Genomic DNA, 19,493 nt, shown 5'->3' with positions numbered 1-19,493 from the left:
TTTATTAAGGCCTTTTTTGCACCAGGCATTGTGGTAGCATGGGGTTCCAAAGAAAGGCAAAAACAACCCCTGCACTCCAGGAACTCATGGTATGATATTTTTGTTTGTTACTTATTCATTTTAGATTACTTGAAGACATTGTAGTAGAAATTGAAGTTCAGCTCTTTTTTCTTCATTTCTGTAAAAATCCAGACTCCTAAAAACCTTGTATTGAAAAGAGAACCACTTGTATGTCTATGTATGTATTCTTAATTAGTGAAAAAAGTTACAAAGAGATCACCACTTTGTGTAAAAGTTCTTCCTCCAAAATAATCAATGACCTTTTGCTATAAATCCTAAGAACTACAAAGGCAATCTGAATATCAAATGAGTGGGAGAAACTTAAGAAGTTCAATTGTTTGGATGGAGGGGATGGGAGAAGATTGGGGTCCAGGAAGCAAGCCCCCCTTTTCCATTTGGACAGACTTGTTTTCATTAAATATATCTGGTAAACAACCTTTGATTTTAATTTGGTTTCCCAAGTAAATTTCCCTGTTGGAAAGTTAATTTTTTTTCAAGCACCTACTATGTGCCAGACATTTTACTTAGTGCTGGAGAATACAAATAAAAATAAAAGTCCCTTCCCTCAAGGAGCTTACAGTCTGATGACTGGGAGGGAAGGAAAATGAAAGGAGAGTTGGGGTACCAGGGAATATGAGTGTTCCATGGAGTGTTCCACAGAATCAAAACCTGAAACTTTGTTTAGAAAGAGTTTAATGCCTCACTTTACACTTTAATGCCTCCAGTCAAGGGAGAGGCAGCTGAGAAAGTGTTAAGTGTCAAAATCTGAGTCAGTCTGCATGGTGGTAAGATTACAGGTGTTCAGCTTATCCTGAGTGGGGCATGGTTTTCCTTGGAGTCTTGGTTTGCAGTTCAGCTTTGTAGATATGAAGGATACGAACCAGTTTTCTCTGCAGTTTCAGAATTGTAGAGTTACGTGATGAAACTTTGAAATAGAAGGATTTAATGACAACTTTAAGCTGTGTCCTGACTGTCTACTTCCATTGCAATGTTGAAGTTATGAATAGTCATATCAAACAATAAATATTAAGTACCTAACTATGTGCCAAGCTGTGTTCCTGGTGCTAAAAGTTAAAAATACAATGTTTAAACAATTCTTACCCCATGGGACCACTGTTCTAATGGTGGAGACAAGCATGTAAGTGTAGACAATATAAATAGAAAGATAATGAATGCAAAGTACTTAACTGGAAGAGAGTTTGGGAAGGAGGATACTAGAAACTGGAAGAATCAGGAAAGGCTTCTTGTGTTGTGAACAATTGGGGAATTGCTTGTATTGGTATACTCCTTTTCTCTAGAGATGTCTCATATGCAGATTTTCTAAGGTTGTTTTCATCTCCTTGACTTATTATGGTTAGATTTATCTAGCTGACGGGAAAGTTTAAGATCTCCTACTAGTATAGTTTTACAGTTTCCTCCTACAATTAATTTAGCTTTGTTTTTATAGGCACAGAGTGACATACATTGAATTATAAAAGAAACCAACTGACATGTGGTTATCAATATATTGATTATATCTTGACCATTTCCCAGACTAGATTGCTACATAAGCCTCACTGGGTTACGGGGGAATAATGCTGAAGGATTAAGGTGTCACTTCACTACTGCCATCAACTGATGATCCCAGTTGACTGTGTTCCTCCCTTTGTTAGGGACCAGTAACTAGCCCCAGTTGCATTTAAAAACTTAATATCAGTTAGCATTCCTCTTCCTCCCTTCTTTAATGTATTTTTATTTATTTTTAAAACTATTTCTTGAAGCAACTGGGTGGTACAGTAGATAGAGTGTGGGACCTGGAGTCAGAAAGACCTGGTTTCAAATCCAGCCTCAGACATTTACTAGCTGTGTAATCCTGTTTGCCTCAGTTTCCTCATCTGTAAAATGAACTGGAGAAGGAAATAGCAAACCAGTTCAGTATCTTTGCCAAGAAAACTTGGCGTAGTGGTCACAGTGAGTTGAACACAACTGAAAAATGACTGAACAAAAATATTTCCCAATTATGTATAATTTTTTTTTAGCAATTTTAAAAAAATTATGAGTTCAAATTTTCCTCCCTCCTCTTTGAGAGAGGGCAAGCAGCTTGATATTGATGATACGTTTAAAGTCATGGGAAGCGTTTCCATATTAGCTATATTTTTAAAAAAGACAAAAAAATAAAACAAGAAAAATAAATTTTAAAAAGGAATGCTTTAATCTGCATACAGAGTTCATCAGTTCTCTCTCTAAAGGTAGATAGCATTTTGCCTCATGGTTCTTTTGGAATTGATTTGGATCATAGCTCCTTCACAGTTGAATTACCCTGAGTATTGCTGTTACTTTGTCTTATGTTCTCCTGGTTCTTTTCACTTCACATTGTACCAGTTCATATGAGCCACGTCAGGTTTTTCTGAAACCTGCTCATCATTTCTTAAAGCACAGTAATATTTCATTACATTCATACACCACAACTTTTTCAGCGGTTCCCTTATTGATAGGATTCTCCTTGATTTCCAATTCTGTCACCACAAAAAGAGCTGCTATAAATATTTTTATGCAAATAGATCTTTATTCCCTTTTCTTTGATCTCTTTGGGATACAGACCTAGTAGTAGTATTGCTGGGTCAAAGAGTTTGTAGTTTTATATCTCTTTGGGCATAGTTCCAAGTTGCTTTCCAAAATGATTGAACTAGTTTATAGCTCCACCACTAGTGCATTAGTGGCCCAGTTTTCCCCCGTCCCCTCCAGCATTTGTCATTTTCCTTTTCAGTCTTGTTAGCCAATCAGCTAGGCTTGAGGTGGTACTTCAGAGTTGTCTTAATTTGCATTTAATTTGCAATCTCTAATGATTTAGAGCATTTTTCATGTGATTATTGATAGCTTTGATTTCTTCTGAAAACTGCCTGTTCATATGTTTTGACCATTTATCAACTGAAGAATGACTCTTTTATGAATTTGGCTCAGTTCCATATGTTTGAGAAATGAGACCTTTATCAGAGAAGTTTGCTGTAAATTTTTCTCCCATTTCCTGTTTTCCTTTTAATTTTGACTGGATTGGTTTTCTTTGTGCAAAAACTTTCTAATTTTATGTAGTTGTAATTGTGCATTTTATTTCCACTGATCTTTTTGACTTCTTTTTTGGTCATAAACTCTTTTTTTATCCATAGATCTGACAGGTGTATTTTCCCAACTCTTCTAATTTACTTTTGATATCCCTCTTTATGTCTAAATTTTGACTATATCTTGATATGCAGTGTGAGATACTGGTCTACGTCTAGTTTCCGTCAGACTGCTTTCCAGTTTTCCCAGCAATTTTTGTCAGATAGTAAATCTTTCTCCCAAAAGCTTATACCTTTGGGTTTATAAAACACTACATGACTATAGTCATCTATTGTAGTGTACTTTGTGTATTATGTACCTCATCTTATCCATCCACTGATGTACCACTGTACATCTTAGCCAGTACCAGTTTGTTTTGATGATTGTCACTTTGTAATACAGTTTGAAATCCTGGAACTGCTGGTCTAAAGCAGGCTTCACATTTTCTTTTTCATTGATCCCTTGATATTCTTGATCTTTTGTTCTTCCAGATGAATTTTGTTGTTACTATTTTTAGCAATATAAAATAATTCTTTGGTGTTTTGTTTGATATGGCATTGAATAAATAAATTTAGGTAGAATTGCCATTTGTATTACATTGGCTCAGCTGGCTCATGAGCAGTTGATATTTTTCCAGTTGTTTGGATCTATCTTTATTTTTGTAAAAAGAATTTTGTAATTGTAATTCTAAAGTCCCTGGGTTTGTCTTGGCAGGTAAATTTCCCAAGTATTTTATATTGTTTGCATTTATTTTAAGCAGAATTTATTGTTCTATCTCTTCCTGCTGGATTTTGTGGTAGTATGAAGAGATGTTAATGATTTATGTACATTTATTTTACATCCAGTAACTTCGCTGAAATTGTTCGTTTCAACTAGTTTTTTAGTTGATTTTTGAGGGTTCTCTAAATGCACCATAATATCATCTGTAAAGAGTGATAGTTTTGTTTGCTTGTTGTCTATTTTTATTCCTTCAGTTTTCTTTTCTTATTACTATAGCTAGCATTTCTAGTACAATATTGAATAATAGTGGTGATAATGCAAACCCTTACTTGGTTTTAGGTAGATAATATTTATTGATTTATGTGCTTTCTGGTATTTTTAATAGGAATGGGTGTTGTATTTTGTCAAAGGTTAATTCTCCATCTATTAAGAAAATCATATGATATTGTTCTTGTTATTGAAATGGTGAGTTATGCTAAGGGTTTTCTAATATTGAACCAGAAGTACATTTCCTGATGTAAATCTCACCTGGTTATCATGTATGATCTTTGTGATATGTTGCTGTAATCTCCTTGCTTGTATTTTACTTAAAATTTTTGCATCAATATTCATTAGGGAAACTGGTCTGTAATTTTCTTTCTCTGTTTTTGCTCTCCCTGGCTTAAGTGTCAAAACTGTATTTGTGGCATAGAAGGAATTTGGTAGGTCTCCTCCTTTACCAGTTTTTTCAAAAAGTTTATATAGCATTGGAATTAATTGTTCCTTAAATGTTTGGTGGAATTAACATAAATCCATATGGTCCTGGGAATTTTTTTTAGGGAGCCTGTGGCCTCAAGGCCTAATAAAAGGATTTGTTATGTGAAGTTTAGATTCAGACAAAGGGCTGCACTTAAGGACTTAGAGGGCCACCTGTGGGCTCCAGGTGCTGGTTTCCCACCCCTGGATTTGCCATTTCCTTTTCTAGTTTATGTTACAGATGAGGAAACTCCAGAAAACTGAGTTAAGTGACTTGTGCAGGGTCACACAGTAAATGTCTGAGGCTGGGTTTGAACTCAGGTCATCCCACTTCCAGGTCAGGCATTCTTTCGACTGTGCAACATAGGTGCCCTGGTTGTCTTAGGGCCTATTCAATTTCTTTTTCCATTATTTGGTTAACAGTTCTATTTCCTTAAAGCTTCTTATAGTCATTAAAAATGCTGTAAATCATTATTGTTTAGAGAAATGCAGATTAGAACAGCTCTGAGGTACCGCCTCACAACTATCAGATTAGCTAATATACAGAAAAAGAAAAATGATGTCTTGGAGAAGATGTGGGAAAATTGGGACAATAATACATTATTCGTAGAGTTGGGAACTTATTCAAGCATTCTGGAGAGCAATTTGAAACTGTGCTCAAAGGGCTGTAAAACTGCATACTATTTGATCCAGTAATATCACTACTAGGTCTGTATCCCAAAGAGATCATAGAAAGGAGGGAAAGATGCACATATACAAAAATATATATAGCATCTCTTTTTGTGGTAACAAAGAATTGGAAATCAAGGAGAAGCCCATCAATTGGGGAATGACTGAACAAGTTGTGGTATGTGAATGTAAAAGACCACTATTGTGCTATAAAAAATGATGAGCAGGTGTATTTCAGAAAAACTTGGAAAGGCTTGCGTGAAGTGAGCAGAACCAGGAGAACATTTTCCAATGATCAACTTTGATAGACGTTCTTCTCAGCAATACAAAGATCTTAGACTATTCCAAAATACTCATGATGGAAAATGCTGTTCACATCCAGAGAAAGAACTATGAAGTCTGAATGTAGATGAAAACATATTTTCACTTTTTGTGTGTTTTGTTTTTTCTTTCTCATGGTTTTTCCTGTTTCTGATTTTTCTTTCGCAACAGGACTGGTGTGGAAATAGGTTTAATATGATTGTACATACATGGTCTACATCAGATGGCTTGCTATCTTTGGGGAGCAGCAGGAGATGAAGGAAGGGAGAAAAAAATTTGGAATTCAAAATCTTATAAAAGTGAATGTTGAAGACTGTTTTTACTTGTAATTGGAAAAAAAATAACATACTATTAAGTGGAAAAATAAAGAATTCTGTTTCCTCTTCTATTAATATGAGCAGTTTATACTTTTGTAAACATTCATTTTACTTAAATTATCAGTTTTACTGATATATAATTAGACAAAATAACTTTGAGTAATTCCTTTCATTTTAGTATCATCAATGGTACATTCACCTTTTTCATTTTTAATACTGGTAATAAGGTTTTCCTCCTAAAAAAATTCTATTTACTACTGGTTTGTCTATTTTATTGGTTTTCTTTTCCATAAAACTAGCTTCTAGTTTTATTTACTAACTCATTGGTTTTAAGTTTCAATTTTAGTAATCCCTCCCCCTTTTTTAGGATATGCATTTTGGGGTTTAAGTGTATTTTTAATTTTTCTAGTGTTTTTAGTTGCATGCCCTGTTCATTGATCTGCTCGTACTCTCTTTTTATTGATATGTGTATTTAGACAAATAAATTTTCTCCTAAATACAGCTTTTGTTGCATCCTACAAATTTTGGAATGTTGTCTCATTGTTACCATGCTCTTTAATGAAATTATAGAGTATTTATATGATTTATTCTTTGATCCACTCATTCTTTAGGATTAAATTATTTTGTTGTCGACTCTCTTATGCTTTCACTGCCCTTTGTTAAAAGTAATTTTTATTGTATTATGGTCCGGAAAAGGTGCCTTTAGTATTTTTACTTTTCTGCATTTGGTTTTTAGGTTTTTATGGTGTAAATACATGGTCAGTTTTTGTGAAGGTATCTTGTTATACCTGAGGAAAAGGTGTATTCTTTTTTTTTTTAAAGTTTAATAGTATTTTATTTTTTTTTCCCCTAGTTACATGTCAAGAAAACTTCTAGCATTCATTTTTACAAGATTTTGAGATCCAAGATTTCTCCCTCCCCTCTCCTCTTCTGAAAATGGTTGGCAGTTTCATATAGTTTATATGTGTGCTATCATGTAAAAATGTTTCCACATTAGTCACAGTTGTGAAAGAAGAAACATTAAAAAAGGGGAAAAACAAAACCATGAGAAGGAATAAAGTGAAAAAAATGCTTTGATCTCCTTTCAGAGTCTGTCAGTTCTTTATCTGGATATGGATAGCATTTTCCTTCTTGAGTTCTTTATACTTGTCTTGGATAATTGTGTTGCTGAGAAAATCTGAATCATTCATAATTGATCATCACACATTGTTGCTGGTACAGTGTTGTACTGGTTCTGCTCATTTCACTTTTCATCAGTTCCTACAAGGCTTTTCCAGGTTTTTCTGAAATCTACCTGTTCACCATTTCTTACTGCACAATAGTTTTCTATCACATTCATATTCCATAGCTTGTTCAGCCATTCCCCAATTGAGGGGCATCCCCTCAGTTTAGTCTGCCACCATGAGAAAGGGCTGCTATAAATATTTTTGCACATGTAGGTCCTTTTCCCTTTTTTATGATCTCTTTGGCATACAGATCTAGTAGTGATCTTGCAGGATCAAAGGGTATGCATAGTTTTATAGCCCGTTGGACATAGTTCCAAATTGCTTTCCAGCATGGTTGGATCAGTTCACATCTCCACCAGTAGTGCATTAGTACCCCAATTTTCCCACATCCTCCAACATTGATCATTTTCCTCTTTTTGTCATATTAGCCAGTCTGATAGGTGTGAGATAGTATCTCAGAGTTGCTTTAATCTGCATTTCTCTTATCAGAAGTGATTTAGAGCACTTCTTCATGTGCCTATAAATAGCTTTGATTTCTTCAGTTAAAACTGCCATTTCATATCCTTTGACCTTTTATCAGTTGGTGTACTCCTTTTCTCCAGAGCTCTCTGATGTGTAACTGTCCTAAGATTGTATTCCACTCCTTGATTTCTTATTTTCTAGTTAGATTTATCTAGCTCTTAAAGGAAAGTTGAGATCTCCTACTAGTATAGTTTTCCAGTCTCTTTCCTCCCATAATTAATTTAACTTTTCTTTTAAGAATTTGGTTACTGTGCCATTTGGTGCATATGTGTTTTGTATTGATAGCACTTCATTGTCTATGGTGCTTTTTAACAAGATGTAGTTTTCCTTTTTATTCCTTTTGATTGAATCTGTTTTTGTTTTTCTTTTGTCTGAGATCATGATTGCTACCGCTGCTTTTTAACCTTCAGCTGAAGTATAATAGATCCTGCTCCAGCCACTTACCTTTACTCTTTGTCTCTCTGCTTCAAGTGTTTCTTGTAAACAACATATTGTTGGGTTTTGGTTTTTAATCCGTTCTCCTATATCCAGTTCTGTTTTATGAGTGAATTTATCTCTTTCCCATTCTCAGTTATGATTATGAACTGCATTTTATTCCATCCTCTTTTCTTCTGTTTATCTTTCTCTTTATCCTATCCATCTAAAAATCTTCTTTACTTCTGACCTGTGCCCCTTATTCCCCTTTTGACTTTCTCCTTTCCTTCCTACTTCCCTTTTGAGTAAGATAGATTTCTGTTACCAGTTCAGTATATGTATCTAGCTTTCTCTGAACTAATTCCAGTGAGAATAATATTCAAGCATCCTCCTTCCCACCTCCATTTTCCATTCCCTTGTAAAAACTCTCACCTTTTGCACCTATATTAAGTGTGATATTTTTCCCTATTCTTCCTTTCTTTTCCCCCTTCTCTGACTCTGTCTCGCCTATTCATTTTTTTATGTCATCCCAACATGATTGACTTACTTTCCCACACTATCTTTCTATGTAAAATAACTGCCCCAATAATGATGTTTCTTAAAAGTTAAATTCATCTTCTTCTCATATAGAAAAGTGAACAGTTTTACTTTACTGAGTTCCTTATGATTTTTTTTCATGTTTTTTTATGTTTCTCTTGAGTCTTGTATTTGTAAGTCACATTCTCTATTGTTTTTTGTTTCTTTCTTTTTTATTTTTTGGTGAAGGATTATACTTAGTTTTGCTGGGCAGGTGACTCTTGGTTTTAATCCTAGCTCCTTTGCCTTCTGAAATACATTCTAAGCCCTCCATTCCTTTAATGTGGTAGCTGCTAAATCTTATGTGATCTTGACTATGGCTCCATAGTATTTGAATGATTTTTTCTAGCTGCTTGAATTATTTTTTCTTTCACCTAAGAACTCTGGAATTTTACTGTGATATTCCTGGAGTTTTCATTTTGGGATCTCTTTCAGGAGGTGATTGGTTGATTCTTTCAAATTTGATTTTACCCTCTGGTTCTAGAATATCAGGGCAATTTTCTTTGATTATTTCTTGAAATACAATATCTAAGTTCTTTCTTTCAACCTGGTTTTCAGGTAGTCCAAATTTCTTAAATTATTTCCCCTCAGTCTATTTTCCAAGTCATTTGTTTTTCAAAAGATTTATTTTACATTTTCTTCTATTGTCATTATTTTGACTTTGTTTAGTTGCTTCTTTGTGTCTCATGGAGTTATCCTGCATAGCAAGCTTTCAATTGCCCTATTATGATTTTTAAGGAATTTTTTTGTATGCTTTTGTACCTCTATCCATTTGGCTAGTTCTTTTTTTTAAGGTATTATTTTCTTCAGGATTTGTGTGTGTGTGTGTGTGTGTGTGTGTGTGTGTGTGTCTTTTATCGAGTTGTTCATTTTTTTCATAATTTCCTTCTTTTGCTTTCATTTATCAGTCTAATTTTTCCTCTACTGCTCTTTGATTTTGAAAAACTATTTTTAAGTTGTTCAAGGAATTCTTGTTGGACTTGTGTCCAAATCACATTTCTTTTCTTTGCGGCCTTGCTTTTAGCTGTTCTGACTTTTGTCTTTTGTTTTGTTTTGTTTTTTGAGTTTGTGACCTGATTGTCCCTACCGTTTTTTGTGGCTTTTTATAGTCAAGTTCTTTTGCTCACTTCCCCACCCTAAGTTGTTTGATTTGGAACTTTGTGTTGAAGTTGGGTTGTTTTGTTGCCTGGGGGGGTGGGAGTGCCACTGTCTCAAGCTTTAGGCTTTTTCTGCACTGATTTAACGGGTTTTCAGTGCTTTGTTGTGCTGTGATACCATGAGAGGTGTGGTCACTGCTGTCCTGATCTTCAGCATGGTCCTTATTCAAGAAGGGCCCTTGATCCCTTGATTAATTGTAATTGATACTGCTCTAGACACCTTCAGTTCCTTCTGTGCCCCTCTCTGCCCTTGAACTATGTGTAGGTATAGGCAGTGGAGTTGCCAAATAGCATCTTGTCCTTTGTCAGTTGTTAGCAAAGCAGTCACCTGTAAGAGCCTCTCATTCTAATTACTAGGTTCCCTTATTGTCTCTGGCTTGAGATCCCCCCAAACTGCTGCTACTTCTGTTGCCCCCACCTAGTCCCACCTCTGGTGTTTTCATCGTTTTAGATGGATGGCCTTCACCCCCTTGTCATAAATCTCTCTTTTTGACTCTCTAAGTTACCTTGGATTGGAGGAATGTCTCACTTTGACCTTTTGTTACCGCTGTTACTCTAGAGGCATTAGCTGTTTTGAGGGGAATGTTGAGAGAGCTCAGCTGAGTGCTTTCTCTGATCTGCTCTGCTATCTTTGCTCTGCCCCCCAAAATTTTAAATTAGGTTTTCTTAAAAGACATACCAAAAACAAATATGCAGGCATTTTCACCACAAATATCCCACAAACCATACTATCCCCCCATGACTCCTTGGTCTTTGGGTAAGCAAGCTTAAAAACTGTTAGTTCTATCAAGTTCATGAACAGATAAGACAGCCATGTTAATACAGCTTGCCTGGATTCTTAAAGATTGGTATTTTGTCCTTAGGCATTGATGCTGCTCTGACTGCAAAACCCTTCTTGGATTATTATCCCTAAATTCCTTTGTTGTTTTCCTTGTTCTTCTCACTTCTCACTGTGTCATTGCATACTACTCAGAATTCTCTGAAATTGTCCTGTCAATGTCTTACACACAAATTCTTCTTAGCACAATTTTGTTCAGTGATTCCCCAGTGGTCCAAGAAGCAGTCAGAGGCACTCTTTTCTTTATTTTTCTCTTTAATACTCCTGTTAGGTTAAACAGGAAGTTTGTTTTCCTTACAGCTATTTCTTCCCTTGACCCCTATCTCCTTATCTCCATTTGTTCTTCTGCCAGTCAGTCAGTCAATATATAATAGACACCTACTTTGTGCTAGGCACTGTGCTAAATGTTGGGTATGAAAATACAAGTTAAAATAAAAAGACCATCCTTTTCTTCAAGGAGCTTATACTCCATTGGGTGAAGGCAGCATACAAAAGGAAGATTATAGGGGTACGTGGTAGATGGATGTTGTGTATACAGTGACTGGATGTGATGGAAAAGTCCTCTCAAAGAGGTCCAGAAGCAGTGTGTATGGTGAGGAATGGGGAGAACTGGCTGTATTGAAGTTAATTGTGTGTGTGTGTGTGTGTGTGTGTGTGTGTGTGTGTGTGTGTGTGTGTGTGTGTGTTTTCAATCCTTTGTATATTAGAGAATGGTTCATCTTATGCCTGTTCACTCCCATTTTGCTACGTATACATACTATTCTCATTCATCCCAACTATAAGAAATTGCAAGCTTCACCTTCTTCCTTTCCATAATAGCATATTTCTTTAAAGTCCCCTTTTCTTTTCCTCAGAAGAGAACCATTCTACCCTCACATTCTCTCATTTTTTTTATTTAGTTCCTTTAATACCTCATGAAGACATTAAGATTCTGAAGGAACATGTCCTTCTTCTTCACCCTATTAGAATGTTAATAGTACATCATCATATTGCTCCATGCAAGCTCTAATAATTTCACCTTTCTGTTACATTTGCTTTATTCCTCAGAGATACGTGAAATTGCATTTTTTGCCCTTTAGGATGATACTTAACTTTTCAGGCTGTTATTCTTGATTGTAAGCCTTATATCTTTTGCTTTTTAGATTATTTTATTCTGTGTTCTCCTTTCATTTATAGTAGAAAATGCTAGGTTTTTAGAGATGCTCAATATTGTTCTTTGGTATTTGAATTGCTTCTTTTTGTTCACTTGAAGCATTTTTTCTTTGATTTCAGACCTTTGGATCATGGCTATGACATTGTTAATACTTTGCTGTTTAGAATTCCTTCAGAATGATTGGGAACTTTTTTCTCCCAGTATGTCTTCACTCCTTATATCAGATGTTGAAAGAGAGAATAGCATAACCAACCAATATTTTGGAAGATGTCTAACCTTGAACCTCCCTCCCATCTCTGCAAAGGAGTGGAGTCAGCATATCTTCTTTGTAATTTTATAACCTTCATTTTTTATTGTCTTGGGTTCTTTCCATTTACATTGTTGTCATTGTGCATATTATTGTTAGACAAATTGACAGTTACATTATTGATGTATTAATGTCCATCTAACTACAACCTCTTCCAACAGTGACTTCTTTTTTATCATCTTTGCCAGTATCCTGGGTGTAAGGAGAAACTTCAGAGTCGTTTTGGTTTGCATTTCTCTTATTAGAGACTTTCTTGTGGTTATTAATAGTTTGCAATTATTTTTTGGAGAATTGTTTATACCCTGTGGTCACTCATTTATTAGGGAATGATTTTTGGTTTTTCCGTTCTCCATATATCATAGATACCAAATTCTTTTCTGAGAAATTTGATACATTTCACTTCCCCTCTCTCCCCACCCCAGTTGACTGTTTTCCTTTTTGTATAGAAGTTTTTTTTAATTTCATGTAATCAAAATTACCTATTTTATCTCTTGTGACTCCTATCTCTTGCTTGGCTATACATCTCCTACCCACAGCTGTGAAAGGTATGATATGCATCTTCTATTTTTTTTTTAATGACATGATATTCAGGCTACATTTCATTTTGAATTTACTATGAGATAGATACAATGTAAGATGGTGTTCTCAGCCTGATTTCTGCCAGAGTACTTTCTGATTTTCCCAGCAGTATTTATATGGAGTTCTTTCTCAAGTAATTTGTTTCTAGCTTGTCAAACACTATGTCATTGAGTTCTATATCATTTATTATAATGGAATAAAAGATGTCTCTTTACCTTCATTTTTCCCCTAATATAGTACCTTTTCTACTCTTTCACTCAAACTAGCTCTGCTCTTTGCTCTTTCCTTGACAAATAATTGTCCCATGACACATTCCTCTTATTTATTTCCCCCAACTCTAGCTTCTTGTTTACACATTCACCTATATATGGTTTGCTACTTTACCGTGTCTTTAGCTGCTGCCTTAGAATCCCTTGCCCTGATTGTTATTTTTTTTAACTCTGTTATTCCTGGTTCCTACTATATCCAATTTCTTTGCTAATGGTAGCTGGAGAAAGTCATGAAATGAGTTGATTTCTTAAAAATTTTAGTGCCCTATTGCTTGATTCTTGCCCAATTTTCTTCATATATGTATTAGTTCCTTTACTGGTTCCCCTATTCTTCTGCCTTCTGTATATCTGTATCTTAAATTTATCTCCCTTATCACTCATTTTCACTATGAACAAACCCAACAGATTTTTTTCCCCCTAATATCTCCACATCCTTACTTTCAGCTCTGTTTTGTATAGTTGGCCAAAGGCAATCCAATCTCTTCGTATTGAATTTTCGGCCCAGTTTGACTATTGTAGTTAAAGGCATGCGTAGTGATAACCTACCTGATTGAGTAAGCTGCACGTGTCATCATCTGGCTAAGCTATTCAATAATGCAAAAACACTTCTCTTTAAGATCAGTGTTCTGATACTATATTGCTGCATATTATTGAATACCATTCTCTCAGAGCAATAAAAATAAAACTCATGGGGTAATGATGCATAGTACTCATAAGCTGCCCACAGCACATTATCAAAGATACTTGCTTGTGAGGACAAATCTAAAATACATTGTTGAGAACTTGTATGAATGGAAAAATGAGGTAGGTTTGTTATGTATCAAGAATGAGATATAATAGATGGTCAAAGTGGTATATCAGTTCCTCTAAGAAGCTTACCAGTTTTGAATAGATCTTTCATGGACTATTTATGGGAAAATGCAGACAAGCATTTTATAGAATAAGATCTGTGGATGTTGAGATCTGTGACAGTTTAAGAAATACTGAAAAGAAATTATACAAGGGTATTAGAATGTTTATTACTATTTTCTTGGTGTCAGCATGTGACTTAGAAGTGAAACTTGGCATAAACCTATTTGTTCTGGATTTGGTCCAAGAAAAGACCACTTTTTCAGCATCAGAAGAGCGCGATTTTGAACATGGCTTAAAACACAGAGTGCCCTACGGTGTTTTCCATTTTAATAGTTTAAATTTTAATACTTTGACCACTGCATGAGATTCGTTGTTCTTACTAATCCAGATCTGTCTGTAAATGCCTTTATTAATGACAATGCCTAAAACATTTTGGGGGAGAACTTTTTAACATGTATCATTACAACATAAATATTTCAATTTTTTTGTCAGTTTGTGTATCTTTCTTTGTGTGTTTGTGTATGTATGTGTACACGCACACATTTATACAATATATGTGTATATATTTAATACATATATATAGAGATTGTTTAAAAAGCCCTTTCTGAACTTAATTATTAAACATTATTTGTTAGCGTAACCTTTTTTTTTAATGACATGACACATCCCACACAAAAAATATGTAAGTAGATGTATGTGGACAATTATGAAATAAAACTCCTTGTTTCTGGCTTCTAGAGTAATAGAAAACCTGTAAATTGTGAGGGTTTTTTTAACCACAAGTTTCTTGAATTCATTTTATCATTGCATTTTTAGATTTTTATTATGTTAGGTATTCAGATGGCATAGCAATTTTTAAAAAATTTATATTTAGTGGTACCTGAAAATATACTTGTTGAGAAGTGGATCATTGCAAATATTAATGTTTTACAATTAAATGAAAAAATCATATTTATAAAACTTATTTTTTTAAGGGTTCTGATGATTGCCTTGTAAAAATCTGGGCAACAGATGATGGAAGATTGTTGGCTACTTTAAGAGGTCATGCAGCTGAGATATCAGATATGGCTGTGAACTATGAAAACACCATGATAGCTGCTGGAAGTTGTGATAAAATGATTCGAGTGTGGTGTCTACGAACATGCGCTCCTTTGGCAGTTCTTCAGGGTCACAGTGCATCCATAACATCACTACAGGTAATTATTAATTTATTTAATCACTATGAAAGTCCTCAAAGGAAATCATTTTATTAAAATTGTAATACCTCAGAAAGAAATCAGATTTATGTTCTTTTAATTTTTCTTATCTAATTATAAATACCAATAAGAACTGAGAAATAGAGGTGGTTTTTGTTCCTTTTTTAAAAAGTCGATATTTTAAAAATACTATGGTAATGTCTTAGCTCTGCCAAACATGACTTTTATCATCTCTATCTAGATGATTCTCAGATCTTCATATACAGCCTTTAGCACCTCTCCTGACTTCTAGTATGGTATTACATGTTGCTTTTTGAATATGAGGAATTCATTGTCTGATAGACATCTCAAATTCAGCATGTCTAAAACAACACGTCTTTTCTCCCTAACATTCCCCTCTTCAGCTTCTTTATTGTTGATGTCATCTCAGCTTGCAACCTTAGAATTATCTACAACTCCTCTCTCTCACTGCCTCCACATATCCAGTTTTTGCCAAGTCTTGTCATTTCCATTTTCTGCTTTTAAAATATTTCTCATATTCATCCTCTTCTCTCCACTCATGGCCATAACCCTGGTACAAACTCTTACCACCTTGCACCTGGACTATTGCAGGAGCCTTCTAATTGGTCTCTCTGCCTCATTTATGCCCACTATTCACTCAGCCGTCAAAGTGATTTTCCCTAAAACAAACATCTCATCATGTTGATTCCTCATCCCTCTCTATCCTTGATTCTATAAATTTCAGTTGGTTCCTGTTGCCTCTAGGATCGTATATAAAATGCTACATTAAGCATTTAAAGCTCTTCACAAGGTTGACCCTTCCTATTTTTCCAGTTGTCTTACACTTTAATCCTTTCATGTACTTAACCCTTCAGGAATCTCTACCTACTTTCTTGATTTTCTTTGTATATGACACTTCATCTCCCAGTGCCCTGCTTTTTTACTGGCTGTCCTCCCATACTTTTCATGCTCTCCCTCTTTGCCTCTACCTACTTCTTGATCTCTTTGGCTTTTTTTAAGACTCAGCTCAAATTCTACCTTTTCCAGGAAGCTTTTCCCAGTCTCCACCACTTGTAGTGTTTTTATTTTGGGATTATTTTCCATCTACTCTGTATGTATGTACGTAGTTGTTTGCATGTTATTTTTCTTGATTAGAATGTGTGCTCCTTAAGGGCAGAGACCATACTTTTGCTTTTCATTATATCCCTGGCATTTAGTGAGGTGCCTAGCACATGGTAAATGCTTAATAAACACTTATTGAGAATCTCCCTGTGCTGCTTTAGCTTCTTTATTTGCAAAATCTGAGGCCCCTTCTAGCTTTAGGTATATGAATAATCTTGTGTTATTTGATAGACTTTGCTTCAGTGTTTTAATGTTCCTTTTTGGTACTATGTAACTTATTTTGTTACTATTTTTATGGTAACAGTTAGAGCCATTATAAATTTTATTATTTGAAGAAAATGTTATGTTTGTATAAAGGTTTTTTTCTTTCTGTTCTTGTTTTTCAGTTTTCTCCATTATGCAGTGGCTCAAAGAGATATCTCTCTTCTACAGGGGCAGATGGCACAATATGTTTTTGGCTATGGGATGCTGGAACCCTTAAAATAAAGTCAGTTTTTTTTTTTAATGTATAGTAGAAATGACTTATTTTGTCTATTGGTTGCATTTTTTTAAGTATTTAAAAAGTAAATGATAGAAACGATTCTTTTTCCTCTGCCAAAAACTAGCATTTGAGTAAATTTAAATTTTGTCCAAGTAAGAATATGGACCTTTGTTCCTTTTTCTTTTTTTCTTAAATATATCCTGATTTTCATTTCATGGTTCACAGCCAGAGTTTCATCATTTTTACATTACTTAATGCTTTTATTCTTTTTCCAGTTACTTTCTAGTCTTTCCCTTTCATATTATCTCTTTCTTTTTAGAACTTTTAGTGTAAAATAGTTCTCTAACTTTACTTTAGCAAGTATCAAACTAGATGATTCTGTTGTCGATTATAGGCATTCTGATATTTAATTTTGATTTAGAGAAACCATTAGGTCAGTATTTCCTAAGATGCCTGATTTCACTAAACCAGGGGTGAAAATATTATTTTCTTTACCTTTTGTTACTATTGTAAATAGAGTGCCTCTTTTGTTGAATCTTTTCTTTGGTTAGAATAGGATTATGGAATAGATTCTGTGTTAGAGGTGGCCATTTTGCTACCATGGAACAAGTTATAGGTCCTTATAGATTAACTGTCCTATCTAAATAAATACTTCCCTACATATGTTCTGCTCTGCCCCTCAAACAAATAAACAAATAACACACAAAATTCCAAGATAAATTAATGGCAGAGCAATTTATGACCATTTAAAAGTAGCCCAGAGTGAAGCCCTGTGAGACATGCAATAGCTATTATCATAAGTAGCCTTAATGAAATTTATGGAATTGGAGTGTAAAATCTGACCATCCCATCACATTAAGTTACTTCCATATTAAACCCAATAGATTGCTTACAAACTATTTGGAAGACCAAAATATGCTATAGTTATCCCTTCCACATCTAGGGGCTAGGGTCATGGCACCTCCTCCATCTAGAAAATCTGTGCACAGTTTTTTGATCCTCTGTACCAGAGAAGTCTGAATTATTAGAGTATTAAAAGATAAAATATGTTGATACTATACAATACAATATACATATATTTTTATGCATTTCTAACTTTCTAAACTTCTTTTGTGTCATCTGTAGCTTCTGCAAAACTCCAAAATAATTCCATTTAATTTCTTACACTGACCCACAATGTATCAAAATTGTGATGGGGAAAAGTCTTGATGTGGAGGGGTTAACTGTACTCGTTGACTTTATCACCTTGAGTAATGCGTTATGTTCAAAATTATGGTAAATTAAACATGAATCTCAATTTTATTGGGAGAAAAGAATTTAATTTTAATGATGTCTGTGGTAGAAATCCATAATTTCAAAAATGTGCAATTGTGCCCTTTATCATTGTGTTAGGTGTTGGGGTGAAAAAAGGATAAAGACACATTTTACGCCTTTAGGAGACTTGTTTGCATTGTGATCCTGAAGTCTTTTTATCTTTATGGAGACTTCCATTAAAAGTTGAAATAGAAAATGAGATTAATGAGGGAGTGCAAGTGTAGGGTAATGGCTAGTATCCAAAAGTCAATAGAAGATATGGTCTTAAAAAAATAAAACTTGGAAAATTAGTTTTTCCCCTTTTTGACTTTCCTTATCAAAATTATTCTCTAAATCACTTGCTCTTTTCCTGAAGTTTGTTTTGTTAGATACATGAAGGTTCTCATAACTTAGTCCCAGTATCCTCATTTTTATCTGGCTTTTTTCTCGAATGTATTCTTCCTAGCTTTTTTTGAAAAGCAGAGTATGATGATATTAAATGTATTTTTCACCTTTTCTAGTTGACTCAGAGCCCTTATTTTTAATAGCATATTGTAATGTTCTCAGGGACGATTGAGGTGTTTAAGGCTCCTTATCCCTACACTCTAAATAACTTTAGATTGCTATGGTTTTTCTGGTTGGTATCTTCTACTATCTTATTCTTCTATTATCTATTACATATTTTTATTTATTCTACCAATAGTTATTTACTCCAGCAATACACGTGTAGTATGTAACTTGGGAAAAAATAGAAAGTTGCCTCAGTAAACCAGCTGATTTCAAGATATGAAATTTCTGCACAGTAATAAGTCAATAGATTCTGGCCTGAGGGCGTCATTTTTCTAATGTAAAGGATATGGGCTTTGTGGTAGCCATTTTTCCTTCTTGTTTTTAGAGTTTTGATTTCCAGAGATCTCCCAGATAAGTGGTACATCTAATTATTAATAGAAGTTAACCATTTTTGTCTTGTGGGTATGGAAGAAATCAGGATAAATATAATGAATGTTTCATCCTTTTGGAAAATGACTAGGTCAACTGTCATCCACACTAACTGAAAGGAAACAGTAAAATAGATAATTGGTTCAACAGGTGGTTTAAAAACCCCCACTCTTTACTACTTTATTTACTAGATAATAAATACCTCCTACCTGGCATTGTGGAGTTTAGGGAGTTCTAGCCCAAATTAGCTGATTGGTTTGGTTCAGGGGTTCAGTAAGTTGAAGGAAGCAGACCCAGGCATAGCTAGATGAGGGACAGAAGCATATGAATCTTGGAAAAAATACAAAATCCCTTTTTCATCTCTACTGAATTGAATAAACTAGAATTTTTTATACCTAACTTGAATAAACAGCTATGTGATGCTTGATGCCCAAACCTCTCTCTCATCATAGTGCTTGACAGAAGGTGATATAAGGATTTGTCTTCTTGGGTCTTACACTATGAGAGTTACAGTTTGTAACTTGAGAGTTAGTGTATCCCCAGTACTGCCAAACTAGATTAGTTTTTGTCATGAGGAAACTAATTTTTGTAGATGAATCTTCACAATTTCTTTAACTTGGTATGTTTTAGTTTACATATAGTAAGAAAATCAGTAAATATTAAGGAAATAAA

At 34.5% G+C, this 19,493-nt stretch overlaps 1 protein-coding gene across 2 annotated transcripts in view; it reads left to right on the top strand.

The window, feature by feature from the left end:
* The window catches only part of PHIP (PHIP subunit of CUL4-Ring ligase complex), a 182,572-nt gene that overhangs the window by 52,735 nt on the left and 110,344 nt on the right, over positions 1 to 19,493 (top strand). For both annotated transcript variants that reach the window (XR_011974371.1, XM_072642656.1), the window contains exons 8-9: positions 14,765 to 14,986; positions 16,495 to 16,595. Coding sequence is in view for 1 of the 2 variants with exons in the window: in XM_072642656.1 (XP_072498757.1) it covers positions 14,765 to 14,986; positions 16,495 to 16,595 (323 nt within the window). In the remaining variant the exon portion in view is untranslated. The remainder of the gene's footprint in view (positions 1 to 14,764; positions 14,987 to 16,494; positions 16,596 to 19,493) is intronic.

This window comes from Notamacropus eugenii, chromosome 2 (assembly GCF_028372415.1).
Source record: "Notamacropus eugenii isolate mMacEug1 chromosome 2, mMacEug1.pri_v2, whole genome shotgun sequence".
Lineage (NCBI taxonomy): Eukaryota > Metazoa > Chordata > Mammalia > Diprotodontia > Macropodidae > Notamacropus > Notamacropus eugenii.
The sequence above is the reverse complement of the archived record's forward strand: the minus strand, read 5'-3'. Positions and strand labels throughout refer to the sequence as shown.